The 13,453-nt window shown below is 43.2% G+C and overlaps 1 protein-coding gene across 1 annotated transcript in view; it reads right to left on the reverse strand.

Moving 5' to 3' along the window:
- The window catches only part of LOC149305313 (uncharacterized), a 119,348-nt gene that overhangs the window by 34,539 nt on the left and 71,356 nt on the right, over positions 1-13,453 (reverse strand). Inside the window, exon 4 of the mRNA XM_089478031.1 lies at positions 9,352-10,359. Coding sequence (XP_089334157.1) covers positions 9,352-10,359 — 1,008 coding nt within the window. The remainder of the gene's footprint in view (positions 1-9,351; positions 10,360-13,453) is intronic.

Here is a 13,453-nt window from a genome sequence, read left to right on the forward strand (position 1 = left end):
GGTAAGAATGAAAACAAGAGAAGAACTAATTGAGGAAACAAATATTAACTGGTTCACATATAGGCAAATTTATGAGAGATTTGAAATGGACAAAAAGACAATCGGGTTCGAATTGGATGTCAAAAAAATCGAATTGAGCAACATTTTGTATTTAGATAATGCCAAATTAGTTGGGAAAGTATATGCAATATTGCTATCCTTGGAAATGGAAGAAGAGACAGTTAAAAGTCAGATGGTAAAATGGGCTACATGCATAGGTCACCCAATTATGCTAAATCAATGGGAAAAGGTGTGGAAAGACCAAAAAAACCCTAACTATTTCACAAAATATTAGAGACAATTTCTTTAAAATGATGTATTTCTGGTATCTTTCACCCTACAAGATGGCCAAAATTTACAAAACCAAAAAAGATAAATGCTGGAAATGCAGAAAGAAAAAGGGAACCTTCTTTCATGCATGGTGGGAGTGTAGTAAAGCAAAACAATTTTGGAAGATGGTTAATAAATCGATTAATCAGATAATGGGAACAGATTTAGTGCCCAAGCCGGAACTGTATTTATTAGGGATGTTGGATGAAGGAACCAGAAAAGAAGATGAGAGGGCAATTTTTCATATGGTTTCATTAGCAAGAATTTGCTATGCACACAAATGGAAGAGTGAGGAAAGACCATCGTGCGATGAGTGGCTATTGAAAGTATATGAAGTGATGGGGATAGACATTATAATACTAAAGTCAAACAATATGTGTAAAGATAAACATCTAGAATACTGGAAGAAAGTGACAACATTTTTTGGAAATGAGTGGGGTAAGGAAGTTACTATAGGTCTGATGTAAAACCACTATAGCTCGAACGAGCAGTTCACTCTCAACATCTTCTCGGCAGTGGTAAGGCGGAAAGTAGGGTCTTCTTTTTTGTCATTAGTCAAGTCTTTTCTTTTTCTTTTTTGAAAAGGATAATCAAAGTTGAACACTGAACAATTGATAGACAAATATGGTCAACAAGAATATGTCTGGTAGTTAGGAAGTCAGCTTGTATGTTAGATGTCATGTTACCTGTAAGTAGATGTCTAAAGGTAGAGTGGATAGGATGGAAGGAGAGAGAGAGGAGAGAATCGATTTAGATGCTTGTATGTTATGTTATTTGTATGTTATTTTATGTTATTTTATGTTTTATGTGTAGTGTATTATATGTTTTTGTATGTGTATGCATTAGTATGTATTATTCTTTTTAACTCAATAAAATTAAAAAAAAACAGAATTAGAGAAGAAAAACAAATAGGAGGTATGAAAGTTAGGAATCACGAATATAAAATGCGTATATTGGCGGATGATATTGTCTACATATTGGAAAACCCTACAGAAAGTATAGAAAAACTAATAGAAATGCTAACGGACTTCGAAAAGGTCTCAGGCCTAAAAGTAAACAAAGATAAGGCAGCTATGGTGACGAAGAACCTGGATAGAAAAGAGGAGAAGAGATAAGTGGATTTACGGTGAAAAAAGAAAACTAAATACCTAGGAATATGGATTACTAGTAAAAATGTAGACCTTTATCACAATAACTATGAAACAGTGTGGAGAGAAATCAAGAAAGACTTAGAGAGGTGGGGGAGTTTAAGGCTTCTATATTGGGCAGAGTTTCAGTGATAGAAATGAACACATTGCCTAAGATGTTATTCTTATTCCAAACAATACCGATATTGCACTCTTTTAAACCTCTAAACATGTGGCAAAAAGAAACCCTGAGTTTTGTGTGGGAAAAGAAGAAAGCTAGAATAAAAGCAAAAATTGTGTATGCTGATAAAGCTCGCGGTGGATTAGGTTTACCAAACTTAACTTTGCATTATTCTGCTGCAGTGTTGGTATGGATTGAGAAATGGTTATTACTGGAAGATGACAAGTTAATAGTATTAGAAGGGGATAACTTAAGATTCGGCCTAGGTGGGTATTTGTTTTATAGTCAATGTAAAGTACACAAAGAGTGCAAAAACCACATATTAAGAAAGGCTATGCTGTATGTATGGGAAAAACTAAGACCAAGAATTTCTCAACAGTTACTACTAGCTTGCTCGCCCCACGAAGCTTTCTTGAGCAAGGAAAGAATACCCAGGACTAAATGGATCAAATATTCAGATTTGGTGAAAGAAAGAGCTAAAATCCCAAGAAGAGTTGAAGGCAGTGGGAATCAATTGCCACTGGTATTTATATAGACAGTTGAGAGAGAGATGGAAAACGGATGAAAGACTCACTGGAATTAATAATAAGAAACCCAAGTGGGAAGAAAGAGTAGAAAAGGGCGAGAGAAAGGTGATAACTAGAAACTACAAAAGGCTACTAGAGTGGGATACTGAAGAAGAAATAATCAGAGAAAGCGTGATTAAATGGGCACAGAACGTGGGACACAGTATTGACTATATTAAATGGGGGAAAGTTTGCAAGGGAACTAAGTTCACGATTAATCCAGAATTAAGAGAAAACACCTCTAAAATGTTATATAGGTGGCACCTGTCTCCACAAAAGATCATCGCATATACAGTGGGCCCTTGTTATACGCTGGGGTTTGGTCCCAAGTTCCCCCGTGGATAACAAAATCCGTGGATGCTCAAGTCCTATTAAAGATAATGACATAGAAAAACCGTGTCCCTTATAAAAAATGGAAAATCAAGGTTTAATATGTGAAATTTATACTTTTTAAAAACATTTTCAAACTGTGTATGCTTGAATCCGTGTATAAAAATCCGTGTATAAGAAGAGCTGACTGTATGTGTAAGAATAAAAAAAGCAACCCACTCTGTTGGAAATGCAATATAGAAGTAGGCTCTTTCTTTCACATCTGGTGGACTTGTAAAACAGCCAAACAATACTGGATTAAAATATATAAAGCAATAACTATAGAATTAAAGATCCCAATAACTTTCAATCCAGAAACATTTCTCCCAGGTATGATAAGTGATGAACTAAGCAAAACTTGGGGAAAAGTGTTGTTTTCCTTATTTACATGTGCCAGAATAACCTCTGCAAGATACTGGAACCGAAAAGCAATTCCCTCTGTAGAGCAATGGTTGATGAAAGTCTTGGAGGTGGCGGAAGTGGACAAACGGGCATCTTGGACAAAAGGTAAGACAGAAGAAGAGGTGGGGAAAGAGTGGCATGTCTTTTACGAACGCTTAAGAAATCAATGGGGAAACGTCATGTTTGTGTAAATACAATGCTTATGTGTATAAAAACCGAAATAGAAAGAACTTTAGTTAGAAATAGTAGCAGGTGTTAAGACAATGTCGAAAAGTGAAAAATAAGAACATTTCAGGAGGAATGCCATTTGTAGGCTATAAAGAAGGTAAAACGGGAAATAGCGCCCTTCCTGAGCTTTGTGGGATAGTAAAAAGTGAAAGAATTAATGAGAGGGTATTTCCCAAGAAGGAGTGAAGAAGACATGATCAGGAAAGATAAAACAAAATAAGGGGAAACTCAAAATATAACGATGTATAAAGCTGCAAGTAGCTGGAAGTGCAGTTTATGTTAAGTGTATTTTATTAAGTGTCGGAGGGACATGTATGTTAAATGTCGGGTGGGGGGTGGAGGGATATGTAGGGATGGTATGTATTGTAAATGTACTAGTATTGTAGAAATACTATGTTATGTAATATGTTATGTGGAAAAACTCGGGGGGAAGAACAATGGCTCCTTTTCATCCTGGAGAGAAGTGACCAGTGGGATGTCCAGTGGGGCTCTGTCCTGGGCCCAGTGCTATTCAACATCTTTATCAATGACTTGGATGACAGAAATGGAGGCATAGTTTTCATACTAGAAGATGACACCAAACTAGGAGGAGTAGCTAATACTCCAGAGGACAGGATCAAAATTCAAAATGACCTGAATAGATTAGGAAGCTGGGCCAAAGCTAACAAAATGAAATTCAACACGGAGAAATGTAAGGTACTGCATTAAGTGCAGAAAAATGAAATGCACAGATATAAGATGGGAGACGCCTGGCTGAATGAAACTACATGTGAAAGGGATCTAGGAGTCCAGTAGACCACAAGTTGAACACGAGTCAACAATGTGATGCGGCAGCTAAAAAGGCCAATGTGATTTTAGGCTGCATCAATAAAAGTATAGTGTCTAGATGAAGGGAAGTAATAGTACCACTCTATTCTGCTTTGGTCAGAGCCCTCCTGGAATATTGTGTCCAGTTCTGGGCACCACAATTCAAAAAGGATGTGGAGAAACTGGAGCCATGTGTCTAAAGGATGGTAACTAAGTCAGTCAAAAATAAAACGTAGATAGTCCATGATCTCCTACTGGGCGAAGAGGCTGACCTGGTTTGTTTCACAGAGACCTGGCTGGGTGATGAGAGCTCTGCCACCTGGGCTCAGGCCTTACCAGCCGGGTTCTCCGTCAGTGAGCAGGTAAGGGGATGTCACTTTGGTCCATAAAGACAATCTTGCTTTGGCCAGGATACCGATCTGTAAAATGGACCACATTGAATGTATTTGCTTCAGCTTAAAGACTAGGGAAAGTCTGGGGATTCTGTTGGTTTAATGTCCACCCCGTTGCTTAACAGACTCCCTAGCGGAGCAGACACAACTGGTCTCGGAGCTGCTGCAGAAGTCGCCTAGGCTTTTAGTCCTGGGCGACCTCAACATCCCCCTCGAGGCCGGTTTAACGAACGTATCTGGTGCAGCTCGGGAGTCCATGGTCAGCATGACAAACATGGGCCTTTCCCAGATAGTCTCTGAGCCCACGCACTGTGCAGGTCATACTCTCGATGTGCTCGTCTGTACGGAACAGGCAGATCCGTGGGTGGAGGTAGTCAATATCTCCGCATTGTCATGAACCATGGATCATTTCCTGGTCAAGGTCGGGCTGAAGGCCACTATTCCCCCTGTCGGGGGTGGAGGACCTATTAAAATGGTCCGCCCTCAAAGGTTGATGGAACCCACTAGGTTCCCAGAGGCCTTAGAGGGTTTGATGGCTGGTAATGCTGGCGATTCTGTTGAAGCTCTGGTCAATACTTGGAACAACGGTCTTACCAGAGCTATAACTATCGCTCCCAAGCGCCCTTTCCAATCTGCTTCAAATCGCAAGTCGTGGTATACTCAAGATCTCAGAATAATGAAGGGGGCTGGACAACGGCTAGAGTGCCAGTGGCAGAAATATCGACTCATACCTGATAAGGGTTTTTCTTAAATCCTATGGAGTGGCAATAGATGCAGCTAAGAAGTCCTTCTACTCTGCATCTATTGCGTCTGCAAAGTCTTGTCCTGCAGAGCTATTCAGGGTGCTAAGGGACTTGACTCAAATGCCCCCCACCCTGAACTCTTTTTTAGAACCTAAAAAGCCTGCTATGATCCTTTTAATAACTACTTCGCAGACAAAATTTCCACATAATAGCCGATTTGGATGCCAGCCTTAGGACAGAGGCAACAGGAGAAGTATCCTGCACCTCCGCCTATACTGTTATTCTGGATCAGTTTGAGTCAGTTAGTACAGAGGATGCGGGCAAGCTCCTTGGGAGTATGAAAAAGATGACTTGCTCTCTCGATCCTTGCCCGTCTTGGCTGGCCGTTCAGGGGGGAGATACCTGAACGGCCTACTTGAGAGTATGTATTTTCCCTGGGAAATGATTAACCATCCATGATGAAGCCAAGCCCTCCCTCCAGTCCATCTGCCTTGGTCCAGGCCTTGGAGGTAGAGAGGAACTGCTGGACCTCTTACCCTTTCCCTCCACCACTCCCTTCTCCTTCTGTGTTGTGTCTTTTTAGATTGTAAGCCCGAGGGCAGGGAACCATCTAACTAAAAAGACTGCATGTACAGCGCTGTGTAAATTTACAGCGCTTCATAAATAAAGGTTAATAATAATAATAATAATAATCAAGATGCTGCTAAAAACATAACAAATGCATCTTTGAGGGAAGGCTGTCTTCCTTCTTGCCTCAAAGAGGCGGTAGTTAAACCACTTCTAAAAAGTCTCCCCTTGACCCCCTGGACAGAAAGAATTACAGCAAGGTATTCGAGAAGGCAGTCACCATTCAACTCCAAGCAGTCTTGGAAGAAACAGATTTTCTAGATCCATTTCAAACCAGATTTAAGGCAGGTTACGGAGCTGAGACTGCCATGGTCACCTCAGTCAATGATCTCCATCTGAGCATCTATAGCTCTTTGAAATGGGGAGGTGTGACCCTGCTGGTGCTCTTGGACCTCTCAGCGGCCTTCGATATCATTGACCACGGTATCCTTCTGGAAGACTTGGGAATTGGGGGCACTGCTTTCCAGTGGTTCAGGTCCTACATCGCGGGCAGATTCCCGATGGTGTTGCTTGAAGACAGTTGTTCGTCCAAGAGGGAGCTCAAGTCAAGCGTCCCTCAAGGCGCGATTCTGTCCCCAATGCTATTCAACATTTACCTGAAGCTGTTAGGTGAGATCATCCGGAGACATGGGGAAGGGTGTTATCAATATGCTGATGACACCCAAATATATTTCTCTATGTCTCAGACGGATGAAATGACTAAGGATGGTGTCTCTCCTCTGAATGGCTGTCTTAATGCAGTTATGAGGGAAAACAAACTACAATTGAATAAAAGTAAGATGGAGGTAATTGTAATAGTGACTCCTAATCCGGGAATGGAGTTATGTCAGCCAGTTCTGGATGGGTTCACACTTCCCCTGAAAGACACTGTCCTCAGTTTGGGAGTGCTCCTGGATTCATCGCTTCATCTCATGGCTCAGGTGGATGTGACGGTCAGGAGCACTTGTTATCAGCTTCGGCTGATACGCCAACTGAGACCCTTCCTAGAGCAGGGAGACCTTGTAACAGAAGCACATGCGCTGGTCACCTCTCGGCTCGACTTCTGTAATGCACTCTACATGGGGTTACCCGTGTGCCCAGTCTGGAAACTTCAGTTGGTACAGAATATGGCAGCCAGGTTGGTTACGGGCACTTCTAGAACTGCCCACATTACACCGGTTCTTAAATCCCTCGACTGGCTGCCCATTAGTTTCTGGGCAAGATACAAAGTGTTGCTTTTAACCTTTAAAGCCCTCCATGGCTTGGGTCCTGACTTCTTGTGGGAGCGCCTCCTCCCATACCATCCACCTTCAGACTCAGGTCCTCTGGGAAGAACTGGCTACAATTCAAGAAGACCAGACTTTCAGTGGTGACCCAGAGGTCCTTCTCATCAGCTGCTCCCAGGCTCTGGAACAACCTCCGGATGAGATCCGTCATATTTCCACCTTGGAAGCCTTCAGGAAGGTTATTAAGACAGATCTCTTCCGGCAGGCCTTTCCAGACTAGATTAGGTCTATTGACTTGCCTCTCCTTCCCCCTGACCCTGACCCTTGCCATAGTTACTGTTATGGAAATTGTTATTGATGTATATCGTTCTTGCCCTCCCCTTTCACCTTCAGAAAACAATCCAATTCTTGCTCAAAAAAACTTTTTTAATGTATTGTGTTTTGGATGTTTTAAATTTTCTTGCTGTTTAATAGCTTTTAAAGGGTCAATTAATGTTTTTATAATTGGGAGGAGGGTTGGGGGTTTGGGGGATTTAATTGTATTTCTGAAATTGTATGTCATTTTATTACTGTAATCCGCTTTGATTCCTTTGAGAAAAGATGGAATATATATTATTATTATTATTATTAATACATCCTTCAAGGGGGTCCAAGGCCCTTTCAGTATGCTCCCAGAACTGGGGGGGGGGGGATGTTTCTGGGGCGGTGGGTCTCTCTGTTGGTCCTCCTCTGCGGGGGTTTTGTGAAGGAAAAGGTAAGTATGTGAGGGAGGGTGCCCAATCCGGATCGTATGGGCCTCTAAACCTAGTTCCCAGGTTGCCAGGGGATTGCCAGAGCTTTGAGATCCCTCCGTCTCCCTCCTCTTGGCTTTGGCCTAGATTTTGGCTCTTCTCTCCCCCCCCCCCGAGCCCCCTCCCCCAGGACTCCAGAGAAAACTTATCCTCCCCCCCAAAATGTTATATCTAATGCTATCCTGAGTGATGCTATTTGGCACAAAATTCTTCCCCAAATGAGGCTTCAGAAGGGAGGGTCTCTCCTCTGCCCCACTTTCCAGGAGGGAGGGGGCTCCTCAAAGCCCTTTTTACCTTTGGATCCCCCTCCCCTCCATAGCCATGTCTCTCTCCAAGGGTCCCCCCTGCCCTCTTCTCATAATAACCCCCAAGTAGTTGGGCCCAAAGGAATCCACCGAGGAGGCGGCAGGGAAGGAAAGAGGGAGAGGAGGCCTGGCATGCCTCCTGCCTTTCTTTGGGGGGAGAATCCCCAAAGAAACCTTCCTTCTTATAACCCCCAAAGGCTTCCCAGAGGACCCTCCAGCCATTTATCTGAATGAACAAGGGCTCTCCCCACTTCCATCCCTCCTCAGAATAGACTATGAGGGCAGCAATGGCTTCAGGGGCTGAGACTGTGCATACATAGATGTCCCCAAAGGCCCCTCCTCAGCATGCGCAGGATCGCCAGGGCCGAGATGCTACTGCTTATTCTGCTGGCAGTCTTTGTGGGAAAGAAAGGTTTGTGCCTGGGCTTCAGCGGCCTCCCCTTCTTTCCCTCCTTCCTTTCTTCCTTTGAGGAGACCACAATAGAGCCCAAGGTGCAGAGCTGGACTCAGGAGGGAAAGGCATGAAAGGAAGGCTCTAGTTTGGAAATATTGCTGTCCCTGTGTATCCTGGATGTTTGTGTGTTTGCCTCTGCTGTTCTTATGGCTGGGAATGGAGCTGAGGACTGAGGAGAGAAGAAAGGGTCAGTTTTGGGCAAATTCAGAACTTCTGTGCATCAAAGAGTCCAGTGTGTTGAAATAGCAAAGAACTTTACTGTGAACACATAGAAATTCAGTGTCTAAGCCAGAACTGCCCACTCCAATCCAAACAAGACATTAAAACCCCCAAACCTAAAACTCCACCCTCTTCCAAACCTAGCCCCCCCCCCCCCCCAATTCCCACAGTCTATGCCCCACAGGTAACAAGCCCCCCTTTGCCATTCCTGAAATTACGCCCTTTCTGCCTCCAACTTTCTTTAGCCAACATCCCACAAATTCCAAAAGCTATCATCCCCATAACTATTTTAACCAGCTGTAATAAATCCCAGCCCTCCATCTGCCTAACCTATACCACGACCCACAATCCGCAGCCAAATTTACAACCCAAAGTCATTATCTATACAATTAGCAATTAAAACCCAATCTTAACAAAATACAACCTTAACATAAACAGACATATGGACAGACAAACATTACAAACAAAATCACAACAGTCTTTTCTTAGCACTGCTGGATTGAAAATATATTTTTTCCATTCCTTACTGACAAAAAGAGTGTTAGTTCATTTCTGGGATTTGTGTGGCTTCTCTCCTGTGTGGACTCTCTGATGTCTCACTAGGTCTGACTTTGAAGTAAAAGATTTCCCACAATGCTGGCATTTGTATGGCTTCTCTCCTGTGTGGACGCTCTGATGTATCAGTAGGTGTGCCTTTGAAGAAAAACATTTCCCACAATGCTTGCATTTGTATGGCTTCTCTCCAGTGTGGGTTCTCTGATGTCTCACTAGGTCTGACTTTGAAGTAAAAGATTTCCCACAATGCTGGCATTTGTATGGCTTCTCTCCAGTGTGGGTTCTCTGATGTCTCACTAGGTCTGACTTTGAAGTAAAAGATTTCTCACAATGCTGGCATTTGTATGGTTTCTCTCCTGTGTGGACTCTCTGATGTCTCACTAGGTGTGACTTCTGAGGAAAATATTTCCCACAATGCTGGCATTTGTATGGCTTCTCTCCTGTGTGGATTCTCTGATGTATCACTAGGTGTGCCTTTGAAGTAAAACTTTTCCCACAATGCTGGCATTTGTATGGCTTCTCTTCTGTGTGGACTCTCTGATGTATCACTAGGTGTGCCTTTGAAGTAAAACATTTCCCACATTGCTGGCATTTGAATGGCTTCTCTCCTGTGTGGGTTCTCTGGTGTCTCACTAGGTCTGACTTAGAAGTAAAAGATTTCCCAAAATGCTGGCATTTGTATGGCTTTGCTCCTGTGTGGAGTCTCTGATGTATCACTAGGTGTGACTTCGAATAAAAACATTTCCCACAATCCTGGCATTTGTATTCCTTCTCTCCTGTGTGGACTCTCTGATGTCTCACTAGGTCTGACTTTGAAGTGAAACATTTCCCACAATGCTGGCATTTGTATGGCTTCTCTCCTGTGTGGACTCTCTGATGTCTCACTAGGTCTGACTTTGAAGTAAAACATTTCCCACAATGCTGGCATTTGTATGGCTTCTCTCCTGTGTGGACTCTCCGATGCACGACTAGGACTGACTTGTAAGCAAAATATTTCCCACAATGCTGGCATTTATGTGACTTCTTTCTTGTGTGGACTCTCTTGTGACCGACAAATTCTTCTGTAAAATAGGACAATGAGTGAATCACAGTGTAAAGACAGGAAAGTGTTACCCCAAGATTTAGCCCCACGTTCACCTCTCCCTATTTGAGATTAAATTAATTAAGTTGGTGTGAGTGACCTGAGCATGAACCTGTTCTGGATGCCCCCAAATCCATATAATGACTATATTCTTACTCATAAGAGCTACCAAAGAAGAGATTGAAGGGGAACTGCCATGAGGAAATGAGTAGAAGCAGATAGTCAGGCCATTGAAAAATATTTCATTAAATATATGTAAAACTATTTTAATTGAAAAGTGGCATCATTTCCTGTGAGACTGCCAGAGAGTCCTGAGTCAGAGCCCAAGACATGATGCAAGCTAACTGCAGAGGATGCTTCATGCTGTGTGGCACCAGATGACTCACAACCAATACAGTATACAGCGCACATGCGGATTGATGTGGGTTGGTGTTGGGTGTAGAAGAGATTGTAAAGTTGATGGAAGTCAGAGAGGAGAGCTTGCAAATATTTGTTTTATATTGCAACGCAAGCTAAAGAACCTCCAAGGACTTGGAGGAAATCAACTGTGTGTCAGTTATTTTTAAGTGTGGAAAGTGGTCAGTGCATTGCCAATGCCTATATCTGGAGATTTGCTTCTGTACTCTGTTATGTTATTGTTGAGCTCTGGGAATGTTGCCTTCAGACTGTGCTATACATTGGTTTGTGAATGGGACCAGAATTCAGAGCCAAGAAGGACCTAAGAGCCAGTGTGACAATCCTGTTTGGCTGAGGTATTTTTGCCAAGCACCCATTGCATTTATTTCAGTTTCATACAATTCTTTGCCCACCCAGGAAACATCCTAAAGCAATTTAAACCTTTTCGAAAGCTCGGTTTCTGCCCCTAAGCAACAATTTCAGTATAAATATCAGCCCCAACTGGCTCTTCTTCAGCGTCAGTCCAGTTGCAGACAGACGCTCCGTTGGTTTACACTGCTAAACACCTCACTACACTCGCCAGCCCCACTTGCCATTGGAGTTACTGACTTCTCTCTCCTTTCTGGACCCTCAGCAATTGGAATCTAGATATTACCATTAGCAAAGCCTTACACTATTCACAACCCCCACCTTTGTTACCCAGTTCTTGTGTGTGTGCGTGAACACCTATATGTGTATATGTGTGTGTATGCGTGTATTTTGCTTTCCCCCTAAATAAAACACAAAAACCTATTGGAAATGCCTCTGGAGTTCTGTGTGCCTCTGGGTCTGGTATAGTTGGGATGAATCCCGGGGTCACTGTAGCCTCACTCTCTCCTTTGAGCTAAGTATGAAATTCCCCTAAAAGCATAGCACTTGTGGGTGTCCTCCCCAGACTCCAGCATTTCGAGTGACAAAGGGCCTCTGTAATCAACCACGGAACTAAGCAAGCTCAGGTTGGAAAAGAAACATGAGAGAAAAGGGGATTATTGTGTTACCTTTTCCTCTCTTCATAGACATTGCTCATAATTCCTAAATGGAACCCTTAATATGTATGAAAACAAGGGCCTGATTTCAAGTTCAGTTCTGAGGTTCAGTGCTCTACATGGGGATACCGTTGTAACAAGTTCGGAAGCTTCAGTTAGTTCAAAACGCAGCAGCCAGATTGGTCACCGGAACATCTAGGTCAGGCCATATAACACCAGTTCTAACATCTCTACATTGGCTGCCAATTAGCTTCCGGGCGCAATACAAAGTGTTGGTTATTACCTTTAAAGCCCTACATGGCTTGGGCCTGAGCTACTTGAGGGAACGCCTCTCCCTACACAATCCTTCCCGCCCTCTCAGAACAAAGAGCAGTCTAAGAACAACTTCTCACACAGCGTACACAGCCATGGCCCCCAAGTTATGGAACAACATGCTGGAGGAGATCCCTCTTATCACCATCTTGGATGCTTTCAAGAAAGCACTTAAGACAGATCGCTTCCAACAAGCTTACCCACCCGACCTCTTGTAAAGAACTTAAGGAAAAATCCCACTTTTGATCACCATTGTGCATTTTAAACGATGTTTTTATTTGTCTCGAATTGAGTTTTTGGCAACTGGTTGTTTTACTGTGTGTAAATTGGATGCTATCGTTTTTTGTGGCTATTTTATGGTTGCAATACCACCTCGATCCGTTGCGAGGGGGGGGGAAATACAAAACTTATTATTATTATTATTATTATTATTATTATTATTATTATTAAAATCTATCAGGTTGGAGGCTTCCTACCAATCCCCAAGGCCCCTCTCCTGGCCCTTTCCAGAGGTCCCTTCCTTTCCGCACAGAGCTAGGCGATCCTGGCTTTGCTCCTGCCTTTCCCTCCTGGCTCCCAGAGGTCTAGAGTCATAGAGTTGGAAGAGACCACAAGGGCCATCCAGTCCAACCCCATTCTATCATGCAGGAATCAAAGCATCCCCGACAGATGGCCATCCAGCCTCTGTTTAAAGACCTCTAAGGAAGGAGACTCCACCAACATCTCCGAGGGAGTTTGTTCCATTGTCGAACAGCCCTTACTGTCAGAAAGTTCCTCCTAATGTTGAGGTGGAATCTCTTTACCTGCAGTTTGCAGCCATTCCTCCGCGTTCTAGTCTCTGGAGCAGCAGAAAACAAGCTTGCTCACTCTTCAATATGAAATCCCTTCAAATATTTAAACAGGTCTATCATATCACCTCTTAACCTTCTCTTTTCCAGTCTAAACATTCCCAGCTGTCTAACCCGTTCCTCATATGGCATGGTTTCCAGACCGTTCCCCATTTTAGTTGCCCTCCTTTGGGCACACTCCAGTTTCTCCATATCCTTTTTGAATTGTGGTGCCCTGAACTGGACACAGTATTCCAGGTGGGGCATGACCAAAGCAGAATAGAGTGGAACTATTACTTCCCTTGATCTAGATACTATTCTTCTATTGATGCAGCCTAAAATCGCATTGCCTTGTTAGCTGCCGCATCGCACTGTTGACTCATCTTTAACTTGTGGTTTACTTAGACTCCTAGATCCCTTTCGCACGTAGTTTCATTCAGCCAGGTGTCCCCCATCCTATATCTGTTCATTT

Source organism: Sceloporus occidentalis, unplaced genomic scaffold (genome assembly GCF_023333645.1).
Source record: "Sceloporus occidentalis isolate IW3139 unplaced genomic scaffold, rSceOcc1.0.p SCAF_12, whole genome shotgun sequence".
NCBI lineage: Eukaryota > Metazoa > Chordata > Lepidosauria > Squamata > Phrynosomatidae > Sceloporus > Sceloporus occidentalis.